General features: G+C 40.9%; 1 protein-coding gene across 3 annotated transcripts in view; it reads left to right on the top strand.

The window, feature by feature from the left end:
* Positions 1–3,422: 3,422 nt before the first annotated feature.
* LYST (lysosomal trafficking regulator) overlaps positions 3,423–23,869 on the top strand; it is an 80,849-nt gene continuing 60,402 nt past the window's right edge. Inside the window, exons 1-4 of one of the 3 annotated variants that reach the window (XM_027453762.3) lie at positions 3,423–3,463; positions 19,012–19,096; positions 20,131–20,329; positions 22,439–22,529. In XM_027453762.3, coding sequence (XP_027309563.1) covers positions 20,138–20,329; positions 22,439–22,529 — 283 coding nt within the window. In that variant the 5' untranslated portion in view covers positions 3,423–3,463; positions 19,012–19,096; positions 20,131–20,137. Of the gene's footprint in view, positions 3,464–3,491; positions 3,631–3,963; positions 4,104–19,011; positions 19,097–20,130; positions 20,330–22,438; positions 22,530–23,869 lie in introns of those variants that run through there. The other 2 variants (XM_027453761.3, XM_005023846.4) reach the window with 2 other exon arrangements.

Here is a 23,869-nt window from a genome sequence, read left to right as displayed (position 1 = left end):
GAAAGGCAGGAAGGCACAAAGGCTGAGCGTTGTCACAGGGGCTGCTTCATGAGCCATGTTTGTTCCAGGACAGACAAAGCAGGCCCTGTGTGCTGTCCAGGCTGGCTCTAGTGCACCCTGTTGTTTTCCCTGCATCATCATTCCTCTTGCCAAATTCATCTCCTGTGCCAGAGCTGAAGGTGGTGTTAAGTACCAAGAGGGAACTGTCTGTGTAAACATTGAGCACCTACCTTTGCTGATTTTCCTCAGATTTCACCTCAGCTTTGCTGGCTCAGCTCAGGAGCTCATCCTTTGCCTGTTTATTTACTGTAGAATGGGGACTGGGCTGTAGACATTGTTACCGACACATGACAATGTGTAACTGTATGAGGTGATTGATGATCTGGTGTGGTTCATACATTTGGGAGCCATGAGAAAGTGTAAATTAAAGTGCTGTATATATGTATTCATCCTCTCATATTATTTGCATTTCTCATTTGGCTTCTCTCAGTCCTTGTAGTGTGAATTACTCGAACTTCAATCATTCCTGTAGAAATTGATTTCAATCAAATTTTCTTATATCATTCAAACTCACTACACCAAAGGCATTTTACTTCTAATTCAGTGATTAGCAATTTACCTCAAGTGTTTTAAAGTAAACTTTAAACTGGAGGAATTCCTTCCAAGTAGCAAAGCCAAGGCTGGTCAAGCTAGACTTGCCGATTCATAGAGACTACACATAGCACAAATGCAGGGATCATGCAGTGTGCTACAGGCAGGCTCTCCACTACCTGCTCATCTCTTCTGCAAACTGCAACAAGAACCACCAGTAAAGACATCCTGATGTCAGCTTTGTGCTGGCCAGGAATTACTGCAGTGACGAGTCAGGCACCACTGGGAATGCAGCCCTGCTTGCAGCAGGCAAGCCTGAGCAACAAGAGAAGGTTTCCCAGAGCTTCTGTGCTTTCAGATCTTTTTGGATCTGTAACCTAATTTATTTTTGCCTTTGTGCTCTACCCATTAAATAATGTTTTCGTTTTCTCCTCTCTGGTCTTTCTATTCCACTAGGGTCAGCTAGTCAAAAATGAATTACCCAGACATGAAACATGACCAGCCTGGCTTTGTGTATCCTTGAATTTGCTCTACAGCTACCTCCTCCAACATTCATCTGGAAGTGCATCAACTCACAGACTGCTTCTCATGATAAACACACTGTATGTTACCCACATTTAAACTAGCATGTTGTCCTAATGAATCTCTCAGACAATTCACTGATTCCCCAAGTGCAAAACTACTTTACCATTTTTCTCACTCTTTCAGATTTTTTACAGTAGCATAGGAAAAAGTGGAGTATGGTGCTTCCTTGGGAAAACAGGCCAATATTCATCCTCTGCAAATCTGAGCTAAGATATCCTTTCCAAAAACCTCTCTGATTTAAGATGGTGGTTTCAAGCCATCTCACATATTGTATGTATCACTCCTCAGTTTTTATTAGTGACTTTTTTTTTATACCATTAAAACACAGATAGATTTTCCTAGACAGGTAAATAGGCATTAGAAAAGAAAGAGTGAATATGATTGTAGAAATGGCCCGCAAAATCCACGCCTTACATTGCCTTTGTAATGTTTTCAGCTGAAACTTTGATGACAAGAGTAGACGGTGGCTTACGAAATGTAGTGGGTACCTAGGAAGTTCTGGAATAACACATTGGCCCATTGACCCCTAAAATTTTTGAACCACTGATTTAAATCCACTGCCTGTGAACATTAACACCACATACTGAAGAATATGGGTACTGATGCTACCTGTGCAGGTATCAGCAGTGTGGGCTTGTTCTGTTGTTCAAGAGAATAAGAGGAAAATGCCATTTATCGTCTTGTATCTTGCTTGGTTTCCATGTTAGTACCACCTGCATGTTTGCAGAGGAGGGAGAATTATAGCAGAATGCTACAATTTAGGAAGAATTCTGCTGAAAAACCTTACAGATTCAAGAGAGATTCAGATGATGCTTGTAAAATAAAGGGAGTCAGCAGTGAATTACTGTTGATACAAAGAACTAGACTTGATTTAAAGTTATTGAAGCATGAACTGGGGTCATGTTACTCACTTTAATAGAGCTGCTGCAAATTTATATTGACGCACATGAATTCAGAATCAATTCCCTCATGCATAGTATTTTATGGTAAAACTCAGATTTCAAACTGAACAGCAGGCATGCTGCCATATCAGCAGGAGCTTTAATTATCGTAATTAAAGAAAATCCACATATCTGAAAGATAGGTTGCACTTTCAAGCATTCTAGAGAGAACATTAATGTTCTGATAAAATCTTTAATTTCATTTACTTACCTTTCTCAACATATTTATTTATTTTTTTTATTATTCCATATAGTTTATAATCTTTTTATAGCGTGTACATGAGAGCCGTTTCAGGGCATTTCAATATAGGCTACGATCATCTTCTCTTCCAAAGACTGCAACAGATGCCTTGCAAAAATCACTCATGTATTCAAGTGTGGTGACCAGTTCTTATCTGAAAACTCATAGTTTCAGTAGAAGTTATCAGTCCAAAATGCTTATATTCCTGGCATACCAAAGCTGATATCCAGGGGTGTGTTGATGTATTGCTGTACTTCTGATCTGTCTGTCTTCCTTTCCATTGCCGCTGCTTAAATTCTGCCACACACCCCGGCAATGTCCGGGCTGCCTCATTTCTCTGGTCTCCCTGAGGAAACCAAAGACAACGCACAACTCTGAGTGTCCTGCTGGCTCTGTGTGGTGCCTGCTGATGGGGAAAGCTGGGCAGCAACCCTGAGCCTTGGAGGTACCGATGGGCACGAGCTTTGTGGCATGGCAGAGCAGCAACCAGCACGGCAGAGGGACACGTAGGCATGGTTATTACTTCAGCAGGATCTGCAAGGCAGATAAAGCAGTGCTCTCTCCGCTTTCTGGTAAACAGGAAGCTCTGGTGGAGAGGTAGCGAAGACTTCTCTGCCTTCGGGGCCGCAGGAAGCGCAGGGGCTTCACGCAGACGTTTGGGAGTCTGCACCCAGAGCGGGGCACCCTCCTCCTCCTCGTGCCCTGCGCCGCTGCTGCCCTTCCCTGGGCGCAAAGCCCCTGGTGTCTGCGTGAAGCAGTCGCCTCACGAGCATGTAGGCTGTGGCAGGCGAGGCCGGGTGCCTGAAGGGTAACCCCGGTGGGCACCATGACCCCAGCACTATGGAGCCAACTGGGGCACCACGGGGGGCGTGGCCTAAGGGATGGTAGGCGTGGCCTAATGGGTAGTGGGCGTGGGCTAAGGGACAGTGGGCGTGGCTTACGCCGCAAGCCCCGCCCCTCGTGTTTTCGCACCTCCCCTCCCCGCCGGTCACCCAGGCGGCGCCGCCGATTGGCTCTGGCGCGCGCGCGTGACACCGCCCCCCCCCCCCCGTCCCCTCCTCTCTTCCGCGCGCCGGTGGCGGCGGAGCGGGAGCGGCGGCGTCAGGTGGGGCGGGGCGGGGCGGGGCGGGGCGGGCGTTGCCATGGCGACGGGGGCGGGCGGCGCGGCGGGGCCGGGCCGGGCCCTCCCGCCATGGGCTGCCGGGAGGCCGGCGGCGGGATAAGAGCGGCGCGGGCGGGCGGGCGCCGCGGCTCTGCCGGAGCGACGAGCGGGTAAGGGCGGCGGCGGGCGGCGGGCAGCGGGCAGCGCCGCCTCGGGGTGCGGAGGGCTCGGCGGGCGCAGGCCGCGGCGCCGCTGGGCCCGGGAGGCGGAAGAGGCGGTGGCGCGGGCGGGGCCCTGCAGTGCCCGCTGAGGGGCTCCCGGGAGGGGCCACCCCGGGCCGGGCCGGGCCGCGCGAGAGAGGCGGGGCCAGCCCGGGGCCCGGCGGCCGCCCCGCCCTCGCGGTGGCTCCGGGGGCGGCCGTTTAACGGCCCCGTGGAAGCAGCCGGGGAGAGTCGGGGGCAGTGGCGCAGCCCCGTGTCCGCAGCAGGCTCCTGGCGCTGCCTGCGGGGCGCTGGGGTAGCCCTGGGCGTAGGAGCAGCGAGGAGCTGTGTTTGAGGCAGGTGTAGCGTGGTCTTTGGCGCTGCAGCAGGGGAGGGATGTCTGGAACGCTGAGCCCTTTCTGCAGGAGATACCGGCAGTAGAGGTATGTCTGTTGACGTGGTCTGGTTGAGGTTGCTTGCTTGGACGGGAGATAATGTCTACAAGGAGCCCTTACAGGGGTCAGCAAAGCACCAGTTCTTTTTTCTTTAACTGTGGGCTGACAGATAATCGCCGACAGTGCGAAGAATAAAGCATCCTTTTAGGTACCTTGGGAGATTTGCTGCTCGGTGGCTCTGAGAGTTTCTGTTGGGCATCTAAAATACCAAGAGAAGGAAGAATGAGAAGGCTTTCAGATGTTACAGCTGAGAAGAAATTAACCTTTTCATACAGTGTTCTAATTCTCCTCTGTTTTTCTCATGTTTTAAGCAGAGATTCTTGCAAGGTAGAGGCAAATAGCTATCAGTGCTGTACTTTGAAAACCAAATTTAAAAGTAGGTGAGACCTCAGGAAGTCAGTAGTCACTCAGTTCATAAGGCTGCATATGGATTTCTTCAGAGGAGCTTGTTTAATGTCACTCCTTCCTGCTCTCCCTCTACCATCAGTGTTACTTTACCCAGAGACCCCTTCTATCTTTAAAATGTTGAATAATTGTAGTAAGACTTTTCTGTTAGTTCAGCAACCATTTAATAAGGATTCTTAAATGCTTCTTCTTGCTTCTTGTTTCTCTCAGTCCTGTGTAGGTTTCTCAGGTGCCTCTGTATCAGTTTGTAGTGCTGTTCTAGGCAGTAAGAAGAGACTGTAAGCACCTTGAACAGTAGCAGTGTTGGAAAGCGAAACACTTGATACGTAAACATTAGGAAAGAGAAACTGTACATCCTTAACACTTCAGAAAAGTATGTTGCTGCTTTTATTCAGCTTTCTTTGGAGTTGAGCTCAAAGAGCACACGCAAGCAGTATGAATATTAACAGATGCTTCAGGCAGTTACCAGTTCTGAGTTTGTCAGTGGTTTCTTTAATAATCCATGGTGCGTCCTTATTAATGTACAACCGTACACCTTTGTAGCTTGTGCAGAGACTTAGGACTTGTGTATTGGAAGAATTTTGCCATTGTCATAGCAGTCCTTTCCAATAAGGTAATATTGCACATAGAGGAATTCTGAAGCAAAAAATGGCTCCTGTCTTCAGTGGGTAGAAGGGAGCTGAGGGAAAACAGGGTGAAAAGATTATGTTGTAAGAGGATTCTGTTGCACCAGGAAGCACTTGCTGCTGAAAATGCTCTCACTTGCCTTCTGCAGACAAATTAAGGTTCATTGGAGTAAACAGCTGTCATTAGCCCCCACCAAGGTCTGTTTTATCCTCCTCTGAGGAGGCTTCAGGCTCTGTGGGCTTCCTCAGTGGAGAACTGTACCAGCTGTTGCCTGGGATGTCACTACTGGATGTTGTTCATTTGGGTCATCTTCAAGGTGTTCCTTTAAAAAAAAAAAAAAATTAATGTTTTAAAAGGATTGTAGTATGCAGGGAGGGAGGTTTCTGTATATGCCTGTGGTTACATTTTACCTTTTCCAGTTGGAGATAGTTATGAGTGTCAGACACTCTTGCACACTGTTGTATGATGAAGATGAGATAGGATCAAGTAATTGAGTGGGTATCATGAGAGCTATCAGCTCCTGCAATACCACTGTTCTGAAGGAGATAAACCTGTTCTAAGTTGTGTCAAGATCAGGGAGAAGGATTTCTGGGCACTTTTCTTTTGTGGTTCTGGTTTGCCTGAGCTGATCAAGCAGCTTGTTGCTGCTGTGGAAGGATCTGCCTCTCACCTTCTCCCTTTTTCTGACAGTAGCTGACCTTTGCGTGGTGATCCAACACAAAAATAAACCAGCTGGGGAAAAAAAAAAGCTTTCTGCAAACCTGTAGAAATGAATTGCAACAAGAAACTGAGCGGGCCAGCAGCGCTGGTGGAAGAGGAGAGGAAGGATTGCTGGGCAGGAATAGCCACGCCTCACTAGCAGGGAGCTGCTCCTCAGGAAGTGGGGGCTCCCCCTTAGAGCAGGATATCTGCTTCAGCTGCTGAGGTAACTCAGGAGGAACCAATATAGCACTGTGGTGTTTCGTAGATTGAGACTTTTTTTCTCCTTCACTTCTCATTCAGACGCTGCATTTCAGCATGCCTTTCAGTGACATGTTGAAATTAGTTCATTAGTGATTGTCTTGCCTCCAGATAAAACAGTGTGCAGAAGCAATGCTGGATGTGTGAAGGGGAAGGGAAAAGGGAAAAGCATGTCATATGGAGTCTTGGTGGAAGAGGTTTTTCTTGCTATAACTGTCAGCTCTAATGGCTTATGCTTGCAGCCTGGGGTCTGATCAAAATCCCATCTTTCTGGGAAGCTAGGCTTTGGTACTAACTATCAGGGTAGAGTCAAGGGTCTTGCTAGTGTGACTTGTAGAGTGCTGTGCTCTGCAGGTAGACAGCTCAAATCCAATGCTGAGGGTGAGTGCAAAGCAGAACAATTTAACACAATCAGCTTCTGTGTGTTGAAGGGGTTGAATGCTGTAGTTCATGCAGTGGAGTCTTGGAATAGTACTATTTCTTGATACCTGCTGAACCAGCTGTTACATTTTGGTTCCTGGATATTGAAGTTACAGTAGGTCTTTTGAAGTCACCACTGCGTGTTTCATCTGTCATCTTCTGTGTCTGTGCTCTGCTTCTCAGACTTCTTGGCCCTCGGCCTCCCTGTACATAGCTCACTACTGTCTGCTGCTACTGTGGGTGTGATTTTGCACAGGCAATGTGGTACGTAAGCACTAAAACCGTTGTCTTCTGCACTTTTGAACTTGTGTAGTTCTCTGCAGGAGGCAAGCCCCAGAAGTCTGCAGCTCTTGTTTGAACAGCGCTTTGAGCCACGTGGAGTGGAGGCACTCCAAGAATCACTTCCTGGTGCCCTGTGAAAGAACTGGCCTGCGCTTTGATAACCTGGAGCGTGGGGTAGTGGAGATGCGGGGGCAAAAGCAGTGAGCGGTGCTGGAAGGCTGTTGTCTACAGGGCTGTGTCTGTGTCAGGTGGTTGCTCAGCCATTCTAACAATCTCAGTTAATCCCCACACTTACTTATGCTTTTCCCTCTTTTCCTCCACCCCCAGGTGAGCTTCTTGACTGCAGTTACATGCCTCACCGTGCTCTGAGGGAAAGTATGTGTGCATGAAGCACTAGGAGTGGGTGGGCGCCTGGTTCTTTGGGCTTCTAGCTGTAGAAAGAAGCCTGTCTGCTTTCCTAAGAGAAAACTGGGAAGGTAGAACGTCAAAGGGAATTGTCAGGTAGTGCTCACATTAAAACTTCTCATTTTGTACAATTCTATTTCAGCAAAGGACTTGCTTTATGCATTCCTCTCTAGTATTGTGGACTCATCTCCTGAAGATTTATGTTCTTGAGGTGGATGAATGGCAAAACATCTAACTAGATCTGTTAACCTTGGTAATCAACACTAAGGTTAAGTCTTACTATACTAACCAGATGAGGAATGAATGATAGAAATGGCACTGTGAAGGGATGAATAGTTGGTGTCATAATTCTGGAAAAAAGTGAATTAGCAAGGAAAATATTAAGATTTAAGGAAATATTTTTGTGAATTTGTAGGATTGCAGGAATCAATATAAGTACAACAAACTTTTGTTATATTTCAGGAGTTGCTTTGTGTAGCTTTCTGAGTCAGTAATTGATACTGAAATAGACTTAATGTATAAAAAAAGTATCAATTTCCTGTCCTATTTCTAATGGAAGATGAAAGAGGCTAACAATCCTAACCTCAAGTTAAGGGCAAATGTTCTTATGGCTTGCTTTAGTGAAAATGAAACAAAAGTGTCATACTATAAAACCTAATGTGTAAGCTACCTGATGTACATTTGTACTTTTGCATTAGCTGCATCTCTCAGTTCTAAGGAAGAAGAGTATAGTTTCACTCTAGATTTATAGTTCAAATAATGAAAAATCAAAGGAGAACTTACACATCTGGATATCTAGGTGAAATTCTACATGAGTGTTTTTGGCTCCAGAAGATGGTCTAAATTTATTAGAAACTATTTTAAAAACTTAAATTATTTTGTAACACTAAAGTCACTTTCATTATAAGGGTCCTGTTAAATCCCTGGCATTTGCAGAAAAAAAGAAAATGCATGTGACATCTGGTTACCAAAAATACTGCTACACTGTACATCTAGTTTTCATCTGGCATACTTCATTCTCTTTCCAAACTGTCAGAACAGTTTAAAGTCTTGTTTGTCTGTACATGTAATAGGTGTCTGTAGTTTGGGGGACATGTTAAAGTTTGACGGTCTTCAGTATTTTGAATAGCTTTATGGTTTCCTAGGGTGTTTCAGAGTCTTCTTAAATACGTCTATTTGCTAGTAGGTATATTGGGAAACTTTACACTTAGTCATTATTATACGAAGTGAAGTGAAATCATTGATTATAGTTTCTTTGTTGCAGTGCTTGACTAATTTTTGAGTGCTTTTTGAATGTCAAGAATAAAACAAAAATCCTATTTGTTCCCAACTTGCATTTCCAGTGGAGAAAAGTTACCTGAAGTGAGATGTTGTGTGACTCCTCCTGGCTGTGATTCTCTTGCTGGTTAGGCAAGGGTGTTCACAGGCCAGTTCATGTCCCTTTGTTATAAAGCCGGGGAGAGGTACAGGGTCAGGCCCCCAGAAGCAACTGATGCTGCTTGTGCTTTGCAAAGAAGCTGGCACACTGAGCTTAACTGGAACAAGTGTGTGAGACTAAATATTCTGGGAAATGCTGTTTTCTTATATTAGCTTCAGAATTGCTACCCTCTGTCTTGTCCCCATGTGATTACTACTGGAAAATATGGATTTCATACGTTTTTTCAAAATATGGATTTTCACAGACCAGTTTTAAAATCCCAGAAGCAGAGTGTCTTCGGCACATTAATGACCTCTTTAACTCCGATCATTGACCATCTTCTCTTATTTAACTGCTCTTGGTGAGTACTTTAGACACAATGTCAAAGTTTATTTTCAGTGCTTTGCTTTCTTGTTCTAGTCCTTTGATTAACAAGCTTTCAGTTTCAGGAACAGCCTTTACTCATTGCTTCAGCAAGAGTGCCTCAAGATACTGCTCAACTTTCTGCCTCTTCCATCTCTGGTATTTTGGTGCAATCAAAATGTATAATCTCACAGGTTACAGAGAAGCGTGCATGGTCTTCCACATCATGCTTTGATTTGTGTCAAGGTGACATTTGTTGTTTAAAATCATCTCCAGGTAGATGCAGTGTGTTCTGTTACTTGCGATATGGTCACAACTGTAGCATTTTTCCCTGCTTGTACTGGAGACCACAGTATCTGCTGTACAGCCAAATAACGCAGGAGGGTCTTCTCCAAGTCAGGTTAGCTTTGCAGGGGCTCATTGCCATGAGCTTTCTGCTGGAGGAGTCCTGAACTTCCGACTTGACCTCTGTAGTAGACTGTTTCTGTTGCTAGAGTGGAATGTAATCTTCATCTTCCAAGTTAGTCACCACTGCGCAACCACAGCTGTCAAGACTTGTTCTCTTGTCTCTTTGGAGGTGTTTATCAAATACAAAGCTTGGAAGAACACATTTTGGAGTATTTGTTTAACTTTTAATTTGGTGAAGAACTTGCTAATACTAAGTGTTCCAGACATGGGTTATTTGGTAGCCTCACAACTTCAGCCTTTTCACTTCTGAATGTTTTACTGAAGTTCTTCATCCTCTGGTTTTCTTTTAAAGTAACTTAGTAGTCTTTTGTAGTTTATTTTTCTAAATAAGTTCTGTCTTGCGTTGGTGTATGTCTCAGTTCCTTTCTGTAGTACCATGTGCTCCTTACAAACATTGTCTTCTGGCACTTGAGATAAGATCCTGAACAGGTTCTTGTCTTTAATTGTGATAGCCAAGCTTGTCTCAAGTATTTTCATGCTATTGGTAACAGCATGGTAGTGTTCTTTGTTGGAGCATTTTAGCCAGTCTCCGTGACTGCAAGCATGCTTGTTTTTAACACAATTAATGTAGCAGTGATTATCTCTGAAAACCTACAGCGTTCACCGTGCCTACTCTAAGGAATGTTTATCCTCAGCACCTGCATGTGCTGGTCTGAAATATGTAAAATTAAATGAACTGGAATGCATATAACGTGGCTGACAAGGTGGCTATAGTTACTGTTTTGCTTAGTATAAAACCACAAGCTAAGCATAACTTATGCTTGGCATATACTATGTACAGTGTTAATGCGTGACTTGCGTGTAGGTAGTTGTTTGGGAACCTGTCTTTCATCAGTGCTGTACTTTTATCTGCCAGATGACTCATCTTCTCTAACCTGATTGCAGGCTTACCAAGATTGCATGCCCAGGTGTTTCAGATTGGTTGATGACTAAACAAAATTCCATGTTGAGTTGAGAAGCTGTCTCAAAGCACTTGTGATATGCAGATAAGCTGAGGGATTCTTTGCTGTTTACTGTCTCAGCAGTATTTCATTTGGACTCAAAAGGGGGAAACAGTTGCTGATCTTCTAACTTGTAAAAGGATACAGATCTTTGTAGCTCAAGGCAGGACCTGATCACAACCTGCTGAATTTCAGCAAGAAAAACTTTTCCTTGCACTGATCACTTAATAATCTCTGATGCCTTCTTTTTAGCACAGTTAGCATTGCACTGCTCCGTTCCATTATGGCAGCTTACATAGCTCCTCATTACACGAATTGCTTCTAAAAATCTTACACTAAGGGTGCTTAATCTTATCCAGTATTTTTTCCAAGTAAGGGTCATATATGTCAGGTAGGTATTTTATGGGCGGAAAACCCGTGACAAGACAAAACTGAAATACTAAAGCGTGTCACTTTTCTACCAACAGATTTTCCTTTCCCCATTCTTACATGATGGTGAATATAATCTGTTTTGGATATGTTCTACAAATGGAGAGCTGATACTTAATCCTAGTATCCAAGATTATAGTACTTCCCAAAGAGTAAATATTAAGTGTGAGTAAGATTTGCAGGTGCCATATGTCTGAAGTTCAACATTCACTCTATGTTGAAGTTAAAGCAACATAATAAACTCTACTTGTAAAAGTTCTGTTATGAGTTAAACAGATAATGCAGATTTTTGGAAGTAGACTTGAAAATGAACAACAAATTATGACATGAATGCTTCAGTCAAGTTGGGTAAGATGCTGTAGCTTGAGTTAAATCTTATTTAAAAGAGGCTTGTTTGTGTTTCACTGCTGTGAACACTTCAGTAGCGTGTGATGCATCAAAATTCACTGGATTGGCCTTAATGAGATGGTTTTTAAAAATGACTCCCCTGACAAAGAACAATTAACTAAATGTACTATAAGGAACTATGCAAGGAATTTCATGGAAGACATGGGAAGCTGTTTCCTGGGCTCCAGGAGGTGTTAGCTTGCAGATGTGGTGGCAGAGAAGACAACTAACACACAGGAGGAACTAAGACAAGTGGGGTAAGTTAGCATGCTTTAGAAAACGTGAGGGCTGGGTTTGAATAACAGGCTTGGCCTCTGCCGTACCCTTGTACAGGAGGCACGAGTAGACTAGGACAATAGCTGAAATCCGAAGTTTCCCAGTAGTTTCATCATGGTGGATTTCAGATTTTTTTATTTTAATGGTCATGATATTTAACCTTTGGAGTTCTATTTGTTGATGTTTTAGAGGTCTGACCATGCAGTTTGTGTATTTCTGGTGCATTGCTTGTATGTGGACAAGTCTGCATTTAGGTTGCATGTGAGCTGGCTTCCTTTCTGGGGACCCAGATCCCTTATCACCTGCTATTTTCTTGCCAAGTTCTCTTTTGTTTTTGGTTCTCCCTGGTTGTGCAACCTCCTCTAGAGCAATTTATTATACCTCACTGTTGTTCTTGGCTTGATTTCCAGTCCCCTATGTGCAGCTTGTAGCTACAATCCTTTTATAGTCACTGGCAGCTAATTAATTAGAAACCGGTTGTTTTGAGCTGATAGAACAAGCTGATGCTTTTCATGGCCATTAGTAGGTTTTCTGCTCAGGGGACTGATACATAGCAAAATGTATGCAGCGAAAATGCTAAGGATGTAAATTACAGTTTGTAGAATGGAAGTAGTGTTGTAAAGTTGTACTTCAGAAATTCATGAAGAAAGTGTTTTTTCTATGTAAACAAGAGTATTGTGTGTGTATTGATCTGTTACACCACTTTGATTTGTGCTTCTATTATTCATTCAGAGGTGCTGTTACAAATAATTGTGCTGAAGATTTTTGAGATCCCAGAAATAGTCTTGTTGGACAGAGCGCTACAAGTCAGAATGTATCCAAGAAACTGGATTATACCTTACTTGGTTAGCATAGTTTTGTAGAAGTAACTTAAACTGCATTTGCTGGAGTTTAATCTGAAACAAATTTTGTGCCCAAAGTTATCTGTGAGTATAATTTTTCCCAACTGTTGAAACTACCAACCTCTCCCTCTACTCCCCCCCCCCCCCCCCCCCCCCCCCCCAAAAAAAAACCACCACTCCACCACTAAACCACTAAGGCATGAAAATATATGGCAAATGATGATTTGGGGATAAGGAATGGCTTTTTGTTTGTCTTTACTTCCTCACATCGTGTGGTGTTCCATAGATCTGGATCCAAATCAGAAGAATGACATTTCTGAAACTGAGGAGTTGACTTGCCTGGACATCTAATGTCTTTTCATATATCTCTAGGTACCTATAGCCTTAGGTACAGTGCTGATTAAAGGTTTTCTGACTTGTCTATACGTATGTGGTAGGTATTTTGTAAAGTGCCCATTTCCTTAGTTTGGCTGAATTTAGCGTAGCATTTGTCTGATCTTAATTGTCTTTTTCCTTGGTAAATCTGTTAAACAACAGAAATGACTCATTTAGGAAGCACTGTGACATGGATAGCTGACTGGACTCCATATTAAAAGAAGCATTTTTATTTATGTACTGTTTCTTTCAGAGAGCACAGATATTGTAATTCCCTAAAATTCTGAGCTTTTTTTTTCAGTGTAAGATGAAGTGCTTTCACATCCACTTAGTAGTAGAAATTTAATTCCCTGGTTGTGTAAACACTGAGCTTCACTGCTTAAATTTGATTTTAATATCTAGGTAGCAGAACATAAGTAGACTACATTTTATAGGAGGCTTAAGGTGCTTGTAGAAGTAGGGCTTTGTCTTGTGGTGGTGTTTCAAGGCGAGCATCCCACGTAAGTGAGAAGGGAGCTGCAAACGCATCTGACTTCAAGTGAAAGCAGCAGTGCTAAGATTATACATGCACAAACACACTTGTGTATACAGCAGGGCTATTGCTCTGAAGATCTCAGCATACCTTACAGTGTTTATTGAAGTAATGCTTGTTTATTGTGTTATGAACTTGATGTGCTTTTCCCTGGTTAGTGAAGAAGACTGTATATTATTGTTCCAAGTATACTAAACATTTCTTCATTTTTTTCTTTATCCTGGGGAGAGAGTCTGAATGACTTCTTTGGCAATATTAGTGGTCTAGTAGATTTTGCAGAAGACTGAAAGCCAGTTAGTGAAGTCCTTAATGAAATAAAGGACTGCCAGGCATCAAACCATGCCAAGGAAATTGATATCTACCTGCAGTCTTATGATAGCTTCTGTATATTACGAAGCTGGTTTTCATGTGCAGCTTAACGGCTGGAACAATGCTGCCTTAATATATTTTAGTGGTTTGTCTGCTTTTGTGACCCCACCCCAAATAGCTACTAAGTGAGAGCAGGAAGTGGCTGGAAATAAGGAGTAAGCAGGAGGTCTTCTGCAGAGCTAGAGCCTTGTGTGGTATGTCTGTTTTGAGAGTGAGCTGTACTTGAGCTGTCTTGTTTTCACTTGTTTGCTCTTGTTTTTGAATATCAGTGTTGTTGGATGGTTAGCAAATGTTCGCTGCCTGTTTTTAAGCTACGCTTCTGGCTGATTGCCTTGCGTTTGTAAAACAAGGCAGGAAAATGGAAGCCTCTCAAGTTTTCTGTTGATGCGTTGCTTGAATTACAGGTGCTGTTTTCTTAAGGGACTGCATATTGCTCCTGCTGCATAGCCTGTTTTGACAGTGCTGGTTGGGTATTCAATTCTAGCCTGTTTAAAGTTCTAAATATCAAAAGAAAAAAAGGAAGAATGCTAATTTCTCCAATACATTACCTTCAAACTTTACTTGCATTTCCCCACCAAGGGGTCAAATTTGCTGTCTGCTGCTATTAAGATAAACAGTTTCTGTAATAAACCTGGCTGTGTGTGTTACAATTGCATAAGCCTGTTAGTGTCTCTGTCAGTGATATGCTGGTGCTCTTCATCATACCTGTTGTCCCTGCTAAGAAAAAAAACAGAGCTTAAATTTAAAGTTTAACTCCAAAGTAAACCTGAAAATCATTTTTAATATAATCACGTTAATGTTAGAATCATGGAAGAGGTCACAAGCATATTCTACAAAGTGAAAGTGCTTAGTGGAGGTAAGAAGACCGGGACAATTATTTACTGAATGGAATGAGTACAATGTAAATACAGCTTTTATTGGCCAGTAGTGACTCATTCCCATATGTTTTATTCCAGAGTGAGTAAAACAGTTCCAGTTTTAGAATGAGGCCAAAAATAACTGCATTGTACAATGACTTACATAAATAGCATTTTTCCAAGTGTTAATTTTCATACCTCCTGACAATGCAACTTCATTGTACCCTGTTCTCAAAAGGACTCACAGCCATGCTTTTGTGTAAAGCTTAGTCAACGTTTGTCTCTTATCTGGAATAGAAAACAAGAGAAGGTAAACAAATTAACAGCTGCCTGTGCCAAACATTCTACTCCTGTTTGAATAGCCCATAAAGTAATTTCTCGTAAGTTTATTTTTTTCTTACAAACAAGGCTATCACTTCTTTACTGCCATGTAAAACAGGGCTAAAAGCATATAACCCTTTATACAAGATGGCTTTTATTGAAAATAACAGTGGGCTGCAGGAAATAAAGGCTTACAAGTGGCTCATGCATGCCATGTGCACCTCGGGTACATGTAACTTTGCTTTACTCAGGCACTGCAGCCAGGCCATGCAGCTGTTTGGATAGCACTCAGTAGCATGCTCTTTTTAGACTGGCAGTTACTCTAACAAGCAATTTGCCCAAGTTTTGATATCTACTTCATAAGAGACAGGAGACTGAAGTAGTTTTCTGTTGTTGTTCTTTGCTAGTACTGTAAAATTAATATAAAAACTGAAAGACCTAAGAGGAAGTGGGTTTATCAGAGCAGTGATTTAGGCTCTTGTGTGAACTGGAGACCACCACCAAACTTTCTGCCTTGTCTCTTACCCTTGCGGTAGCTGTTGGACAGCAGTTACAGAAAGTAATTGTGAACTAGTGTTATAGCATTTTGATTTCATTTGACTTAATGTAGTATTTCATTGCAGTGTTGCTATAGTAATTTGCTAATTGGTACTTTTTATTGTGTTACTGGACTCTTCAGATATTTCTGGGCAATATATTGCTGAAAGCACAGCCAAGTCAAAGGCAGAGTTCACTCTCAAGCAGAATACTAGCCCTGGCCATGAGTTTTTTTTGTGTTTTCATCATTCCTTCACACTGTAATGATGTTGGAGATTATACAGCACTAATGAATTAGCTATTAAGTTAGTATATTCATGATTTGGTATTCAATGTTGAACAAATGGTCTTATTTTTAAGTTCCGTTGTGGTTTAAATTATTTAAAGAATGCTTTTGATATTTTCTTCTGAAGATATGAAGCCCACTGAAGTACAAGGCATTCCTATACTTCAAAATGCTCAACTGATGAGCAACTTCATAAAAATGAAATCAAGTCCAGAGAAACTACAAGTTTCAGTTGCAGGTAGAGTGATCTATACCACAACACTAAATAGGAAGTGCATTCCCTGAGAGCTGGCACAGGAAGGGGCTAAGGGGCTAGAGGGCAGAACTGGTATGAATTGAATTGAGGATGATATAAAGATGGATGAGATTATATGTGCATATCAGGTCATTCATAGCTTAAGTGATTTATTCTCTTTAATGCTTGAGGATTTTTCTCCTTTCAGACATGGTTACAATTCATAAAGAACACCCCAAATAAAATGGATCATATTCTAGAGGGTGGAATGGAATTGAACAATGTGATTTTTTTTCAGGGCTAGCCATGTGAAGCCATGACACTGTATATTCCATAACTGTCCCATTAGGATTGTACACAGCACTGGGTAACCAAGATTTTGGTAGGTTTCTTGCTGTTCTCTTGTGGTGTTGTACGTTATTTTGATGACACAATCTCTCTGAAGTCCAAAGACAAACTAAGACACTACCTTACTACTGGTATCTAGAACAGTGTCTGTTTCCATGCTACCAGGCATCAGAGCAATTAAAGATGTCATCTTAAAACAAAAATACTGTAGTAGAGTAGTTCCTACTTAGAGCAAGTTAGTTGGCATACTTTCTCAGAGTAAGAGGAAATGCCATGCTGTGTAGGATGTAGTGTCAGTATACCACTATCTGCAACAGAAAGAGAAAGTGATAAGCAAGCTGAAACGTTAGGATGTGGGTGGATTTATTATTGGTTTTGGGGGAAAGAAAAAAAACCCTCTGTGGAGCATTTGCTTTGTTACAACATCAGTGTAGCAAGTTGTTCAGTGAGTCTGTTTTAAAAGTGCTGTGCTTTAAGGGCTTAAATGACTGGTCAGGAAACAACACAAAAGAGAAGAAGGCTGGCTCTGTACATGCAACTTTTCTGGGAACTTGTTTATTATTTCTTGTTTTTGCTTTATTTTTTGCCTTCAAGACAGGCTGAACATTGAGGTGATCTGAAACTGCATTTCGAAAGACATGTGTGCTGTCAGTCTGTTTAAGGACTGAATTGCAGGGAAAGAAACAGGTATAAAGAAACAGGTATAAATAAGCAGCTAGCACTTGTTGAAATGAGTCCTTCCAAACAGAAGTGCTTTGTCCTGCATGATAGCCCTGTTTTTTTCTGTGCTTTAGAATGACAGCATTTTACTTTCTTAGCAATTGTATATGAAATTCTCCATGAAGATGGCATGCTTGATATCTTTTTCTATTGGTATTAACAAAAGAGTATTTTATCTTAATAGTGATGTTGAAAATTCACCCTTTTGTTAGAGTATTTCATCTTGCTAAATCAATGGAACAGTGCAAGCAATGCAGAAAACCTGGGGAGTGAAGTTCCTGAAAGAGGGACACTGAAATATGGAGAACAGTGTCTTTTACATCTTCTAATAAAGTCTGGTGCACAAAAACCATGAGTTGCCTGAGCTATTATTGCTGTAGTTGCAATGAGTTGTGAACACTGGCTGTATGGGTAAGATGGTTTTCTGTGAGGCTTAAGTTGAAATGTGCTGCTCCAAGCACTCAAAGGTGGGCCAATTACTATGAGCTTGCCTGGGGAAGCTGGTCTTTTGTGCAATGTGCATACTCCGTCACAATCATAATGATGAAGCTGAAGTTTTAATTTAATTGCCACCTGATTACTACAGCCATAATGTTTTATTTTTTTTTTGCTTTTCTATCCCTGAATTAAGGGGAATGGGTTGGGGGGGGTGGCATGGGAAATATGGACTATAAGTGATTTTGGAGCACTCACCTAGAGACCTTTATAGTTGAATGTGTTTTCAGTCTTTTCTTGGTGTTGAGCTTTCACATTCCCACTGATGGCAAATGCATTTCTGTCTCTTAATCACTTCTAGAGAATGAGGTTTTAATGTTTAGATTGGCTTTCAGCATTGGCACCCCAATTTGTGGATGTTTCAGTAAATGTGTGATTGGACAGCTCATCTGTGTATGTCTGTGGTAATAGCTGCAGCTTCTGAAAATGTCAAGACTGATAGAAATTGGGTTCAGTTTAAACATCAATTTGGGACCTGGACAAGTTGGATTGATGGGCAGAGGCCAATGGGATCAGATTGAACAAGGCCAAGTGCTGTGTCCTGCACTTTGGCCACAACAACCCCATGCAATTCTAAAGGCTTGAGGCAGAGTGGCTGGAAAGCTGTGCAGAGGAAAAGAATCTGGGGGTGTTGGCTGACACTTGCCTGAACATGAGCCAGCAGTGTGCCCAGGTGGCCAAGAAGGCCAACGGCATCCTGGCTTGTATCAGAAATGGTGTAGCCAGCCGTGCCAGGGAGGTGATCATCCCCCTGTACTCTGCTCTGGTGAGGCTGCATCTCAGGTGCTCTGTTCAGCTTTGGGCCCTTCAGTAGAAGGACATCGAGGCCCTGGAGCATGTCCAGAGAAGGGCTACGAAGCTGGTGAAGGGCCTGGAGCACAAGTCCTGTGAGGAGCGGCTGAGGGAACTGGGGTTGTTTAGTCTGGAGAAAAGGAGGCTCAGCGGAGGCCTCATTGCTCTCTGCAACTGCCTGAAAGGAAGGTGTGGGGAGCTGGGGGTTGGCCTCTTCTCGCCGGTGGTCAGGCGTGGGTAAGGAGGACAGAACTCTTACGTTACTTCAGTGGGCTCTACAGATACAAGGAGTAAAGCATATGCAATACTGTTCTCTTGCAATTCTATTAACTACCTCTTTTCCAATGATTAGGGTAATAATGATTTGTATATCCGTCAAGGCAAAAGAAAAAGAAATGGTTTAATGCGCAGTCAGGTGCTGATGAAAATGCATAATTTGGATTCTCTATCACTTGTATCTAGAGCTGCAAGTGCTTGAAGTGTTATGTATGTGGAGAGTCACCACTTAAAAAAAAAAAAAGAAAAAGATACTGCTTCTAGAGGAAGATGTTTAAACTTGAATACCTAGCACATTTTACATTTTCAAAACTAATGAACCTTATTATGTTAACTTACCCTGCATGTACCAGTTTGTTTCTCTGTAACAGAATTTTGGTTATACAGAGTCATAAGGTAAAAGTAGACGTAAGAGTTTTAAAGCTCAAAACTCAAGGAATTTTCATGAACTATAAATAACTCTCATAAAATGCATTCTAAAAACAAAGAAATTGCTTATTAAGTATCATGCTTTTTGTGCTTTTCAAACAGGTGAACCAAGGGTGGCATTTCTGGAATATATCTACTTTTCCTTCCAAGGAGAAGATAAATGCATTAAGCTAGTGAAGTAATTCTGGTAAGAATTTTTTCTGTTACTGAGAATGTTGTATGTATAAATATTCAGTCTTGCCACTGAAAGAAGCTGTTTCTACTATTATTACTCACAAACTTGTTCTTTCCTAACTTATTCTTACTTATATGTAAATGTTTCCTGATCGTGCAGTATTAATCTTTCTGCTACATTTCAATGATCTTAAGTCATTTGGCCCCCTTCGTGGATGTTCTGTGCTTGGGTGTTATGAAAGTATTTGAGTTTTGAAGATTTTACTTCAACTGTTTACATAAAAATGAAGAGTTAAATGTGCTGTGGTATTCATTAAATGGGTTTTATGTGGATTAAATATTCTTGTTATTATAGTTACCACAGATTTTTTTGTCTTGCCTTCATTAGTGATCTGATCAGTTTTCTACAGCTATGTGTACATAGTACTTACTGATTGCCACCCACTCAGTTGATTTTGTTTGAGGGGAAACACTGTTGGGGTTAAGTCTAAAGCATTATATTTATAAAGCTCCCACATTCATCTTAAGTCACTACTTTTTCTTTTTTCCCTTGAAGCAAGGTGTATATTGCTTGAATACATAACAGGGTAGAAAATAATGTCTTCTAATAAAACATTTAAGAATGCATTTCCTATAAATTCTGTTTAATAGCTACCTGTTGTCCCTGTGTTTTTTCAGCTTAAATGCATTTTAGAAGCAGATGAAGATTGAAGCTCACATCCAGCTTTTTTTTAAAGTGAAATTTAGTAATTAACTTTAATTTATGCAATGTGAAGGAATGCTGTGGATCATGGGATTCACCTATTAGATTTATAGAACAAGTGTTTGGAATAATCCGCTGTTAGCTAAGGTCTCACTGAAATTCTCAAAGTTTATCTTTCCTATTCCTTTCTACCTTATGTTGTTATATTTAATCCTCTGTCCTGCAAATCTTCCATGTTTCGGAAGTGGACAGATTGTGAAGAAATGCCATTCTCTCCCCCCGTCTTTTCCATAAGGAATGCACTTTCTGCACTATTTAACTTTTGTACTTCCCTCTAATTACAGCTCAGACATGAGCAGTGCCAGTAACTCACTGGCACGGGAATTTTTGACGGATGTCAATAGACTGTGCAATGCGGTGGTCCAGAGGGCAGAGGCCAAGGAAGATGAAGAGGAAGAAACTCATATGGCAGCACTGGGACAATACTTAGTTCAAGGCCGTGGGTTTATTTTGCTGACCACATTGAACTCCAGTATTGATCAGGTAATAGTTTTTCTTACCTCATTTTAAACCTTCTTGTGTTGAGTTTTGAAGGGGTTTGTCTGGCTTGTATTTATGGTGCTGGTTTTCTTGCCCTTCTTGTGTGTGCGCAAATTAATTAGACTAGAAGTTTAGAAGGATAAGTTGCAATTGCATTCTGTCCTCCACCAAGAACAAAAAATAGCTAATATAACTGTTTGCCAAATGATACTGGTGGCTATTAAACTTCTGATTAGTTAAGTCATGTGTAAAACTTGAGTGCAGCAGCTGGGTGGAAAGAGGCAATAGGTTAGAATCTTTGAAAAGAATGAGTCTGTTTGGGGAATCTACAGCTGAAACTGACAGTTGTTACTTTGAGAAGGTTCTTCTAGTTTAAAGCAATAAAATAAGATTAATTAACATACATATTTCATTTTGGGGGGGGGTAGTGGGGAGAGGAGTGTCATGCATCTTTCAACAAAAAAAAATTTCTGAGGATGGTCTCTCTTTGACTGTCATGTGAATGGATGATCGATATTCGAGTTGTCCTGTTTAGAGTCCATCTCAGAATCCCATATATGCCATAACTGTAGAGTTGTTTTTTTTTTAAAAAAAAAGAAACTTTAAATCCTTATTTCCTAACTACCACTATCCTTCACTGATGGTGTAATTTCAGGAAAAGGCTCCAAAATCTTAAGCTCTGCCTATTCAGAAAACTTAATTGAAATATATTTGCTTTGTTCTTCCCCATCTTATGTGTTGTACTGTTTTGTAGTTCTCTACTTTGCATCCAAGAATGAAAAGAGGTGGGGAACAAGAAAGCAAATATGAGTCACTTTGTAAAAGTAGATCTAATAAAATGGAAGTTTAATTATCAATCTAATTTGTAGAGGGGTTATTGATGGACATATGTTTCTGATTCAATCTTTGGAATGTTCAAGCTTGAACTATTTCAGTTGGTTTCACTCAAAGGAACATTTTTTTCTGTGAAATACCAGGTGATTTACCAGTGAGGTATTTCTTGAACCAAACGAAGTGAATAAGCTAGCATGAAGAAATTTAGATAGGTATATGCAAAAGTAGCTGATGCTGCTTTGCAAGGTGTCATTCATTTTACTTATTGACTCGAGTAGCTTAGCTGCCTAATTTCTTAAAACTTTAGCAAGTACTCTGAATAACTAATCTATTAAAATATTTAAGAATATGCCATGTTAACAGTTTTTTTTTTTACTTCTGTCCTGTCTTCTAACATTTGCAAATGTGTTTCTAAGGACTCAATCCAGAATCTTTGTAAATAAAGGTGTGTGCAAACATTTCAAGTCACTTTTAAATTCTAGGCTTCAACTAAAAGTAGATAGGTAAGAAGTCATAAAACTTTATTAACAAGCTTACTCAAAGTTATCTTCACACATCTTAATCTCATGGCTACCTTGAATACTTGAGAAAAGACATTCCTTTTACTATGTATCCCTGAATGGTGGTAACTACCAAAATGGTCAAGTCAGACTTCTTTGAAGAGGAAAAAGATGGGATTTCTTGATCTTTAGGACTGAAACCACACTGGTAGTGATGCACAGCAATGACTAAATTAATTGTTAGAGTCCTTTATCTTCTACTGTTTTTGTCTGTCTTAAAATCCAAGTAGGATTGAGGTATTTTAGTAATTAATCTGTTTTCTGAATTAAGAATCATTCCTCTTTCTTCCTATATTTTTACCATTTCATTGTGAGTCAAAAACATCACTTGGTAAGTGTTTCATTGGTGTAAATGTCAGTCTGGATAAAGTAGAAAGCTTCACATGAAGTTCTCTTGTATTTCTGGAACTACAGAAACTTCAAACTTTTCCCAAGCTTCATGCTGACTTTGACTAAATCAACAAGTATTTGCTTTTCTCTTTTCTTTCCTGGTTTTCCTGTTTGATTTTTGCAGAAGCATAATAAATATCTTAGATGCTTTCTTATTGGCTGCGGGTAATGATTGTAGCACTCTTGGTGGTTAGGTCATTTTTCCAGTGTGCAAAACAGAAGAAGGGCTTAGGGAACTGAACATTTACAGCTTGTAAAAATAAACCTGAAGATTAATCTATTCAGGAAAAAAGTACAAAAGCTTATTTCTGTTTTGTTTCTAACATAGGAGCTGACATGTCGGGAAGAACTTCTGACTCTTCTTCTGTCACTTTTGCCACTGGTGTGGAAAATCCCTGTCCAAGAGGAAAAAGCAATAGGTAAATTTTTATGAGTTACAGTATTAAGGACCTAGAAAAAAGTGGTGCATTGTATTTGTATATTACTACGGAGGCAAGGAATTTGAAAGAGTATATTTTCACTGAAGTGGAAATGTTTAATGGTGAGGTAGGAAGAAAAACTTACTGGTTCTTAGAGTGATACTTGCTGGTGCTGTAGACTGATTAGAGGTAAGGTAATAAAGACTTCACTGAAATTGAAGAGAATATGCATAAAGTCTAATATCAGTTATAGTATAAAAGTGCAATGAAATGGTAAGGAGATAGGCTTTGAAAATAGAATAATACTATGTGATGACGAATAGACCCAGGTTGCATTTCTTAGTTGGATGTTCTGTGTCAGAAAAACTGATGTGCTAATAGAGGAATTAAACCACGAGAATTCAGCGGCTGAAGAATCAGTTTAAAGCAAATTAAAGAAATAAAAGGTATGATAAAGAAGTTAAAGGTATATATACAAGATAAGCCTTCACAAGAAGTGAACCAGGAAATGACAGCCAAGATTATTTTTGGGGTGGGGGGGGTGGGGTTTGCATTTGTTTGCTTTTTTAATGGGTAAAACAGATGATGAAACAAATGAAAAAATGGTCTGTTTGAGAGGATTCCCACCTGAAGCTCTCCCAGTGCTCTTTGCAATTTTCAGCTCTTGTGAATATCTAAAGCTTTTGTTGATGTTTGGAGACCTAAGGTATTTTAAATGCAAGCTTCATATTACTTTTATGTAATTAACTACCCTGCTTGCATCTTTCTTCCATGGTTCTGGAAGCAGGATTGAATTAAAGAAACATTTTGGTCTCATGATAGCTTACTGAGTCTTCCAGTTCAGTTTAAAATGCTGGTGTATTAATAGGATAAGATATACTGGTTTTGCACTTCGCATAATGCACATTTTTTCCTACTACATGCTTCCATCTTGTATTACTGATGCAGTAAAGATGCTGTATTCAGTTGTACCACAAGAGCTGTGTTTCCTTGGTCTGAAATAATGTCTTGACCCATCTGTATTAGGTAACTTTTTCTGTTCTGTGAGGAAAATTATTTTGTGAAGTGCTTTTAATTAACTTCCTGCCTCCAAAACAGATGATCCTTAAGCAACTATGACTGTGAAACAGCAAGGAACAGTCATTCTTGCACATGGAAGCACTTTTCAGTTTAATGGTCATATTTATAGTGTGGGCTTTTGGGGCTTTGTTTTTTTTGGGGTGGTGAGGAGTTATTCTTAACTATCACTTTTTTTAAATACTGAACTTACTGGATGATGAATGTTTGCAGTTGTTTTATGCTAGGTATTCTATTCACCAAGGCATCCAGATACCGTTGTG

The sequence above is a fragment of the Anas platyrhynchos genome, chromosome 3, assembly GCF_047663525.1.
Source record: "Anas platyrhynchos isolate ZD024472 breed Pekin duck chromosome 3, IASCAAS_PekinDuck_T2T, whole genome shotgun sequence".
In the NCBI taxonomy this organism is placed as follows: Eukaryota; Metazoa; Chordata; class Aves; order Anseriformes; family Anatidae; genus Anas; species Anas platyrhynchos.
This window is presented reverse-complemented; position numbering and strand designations above follow the sequence as displayed.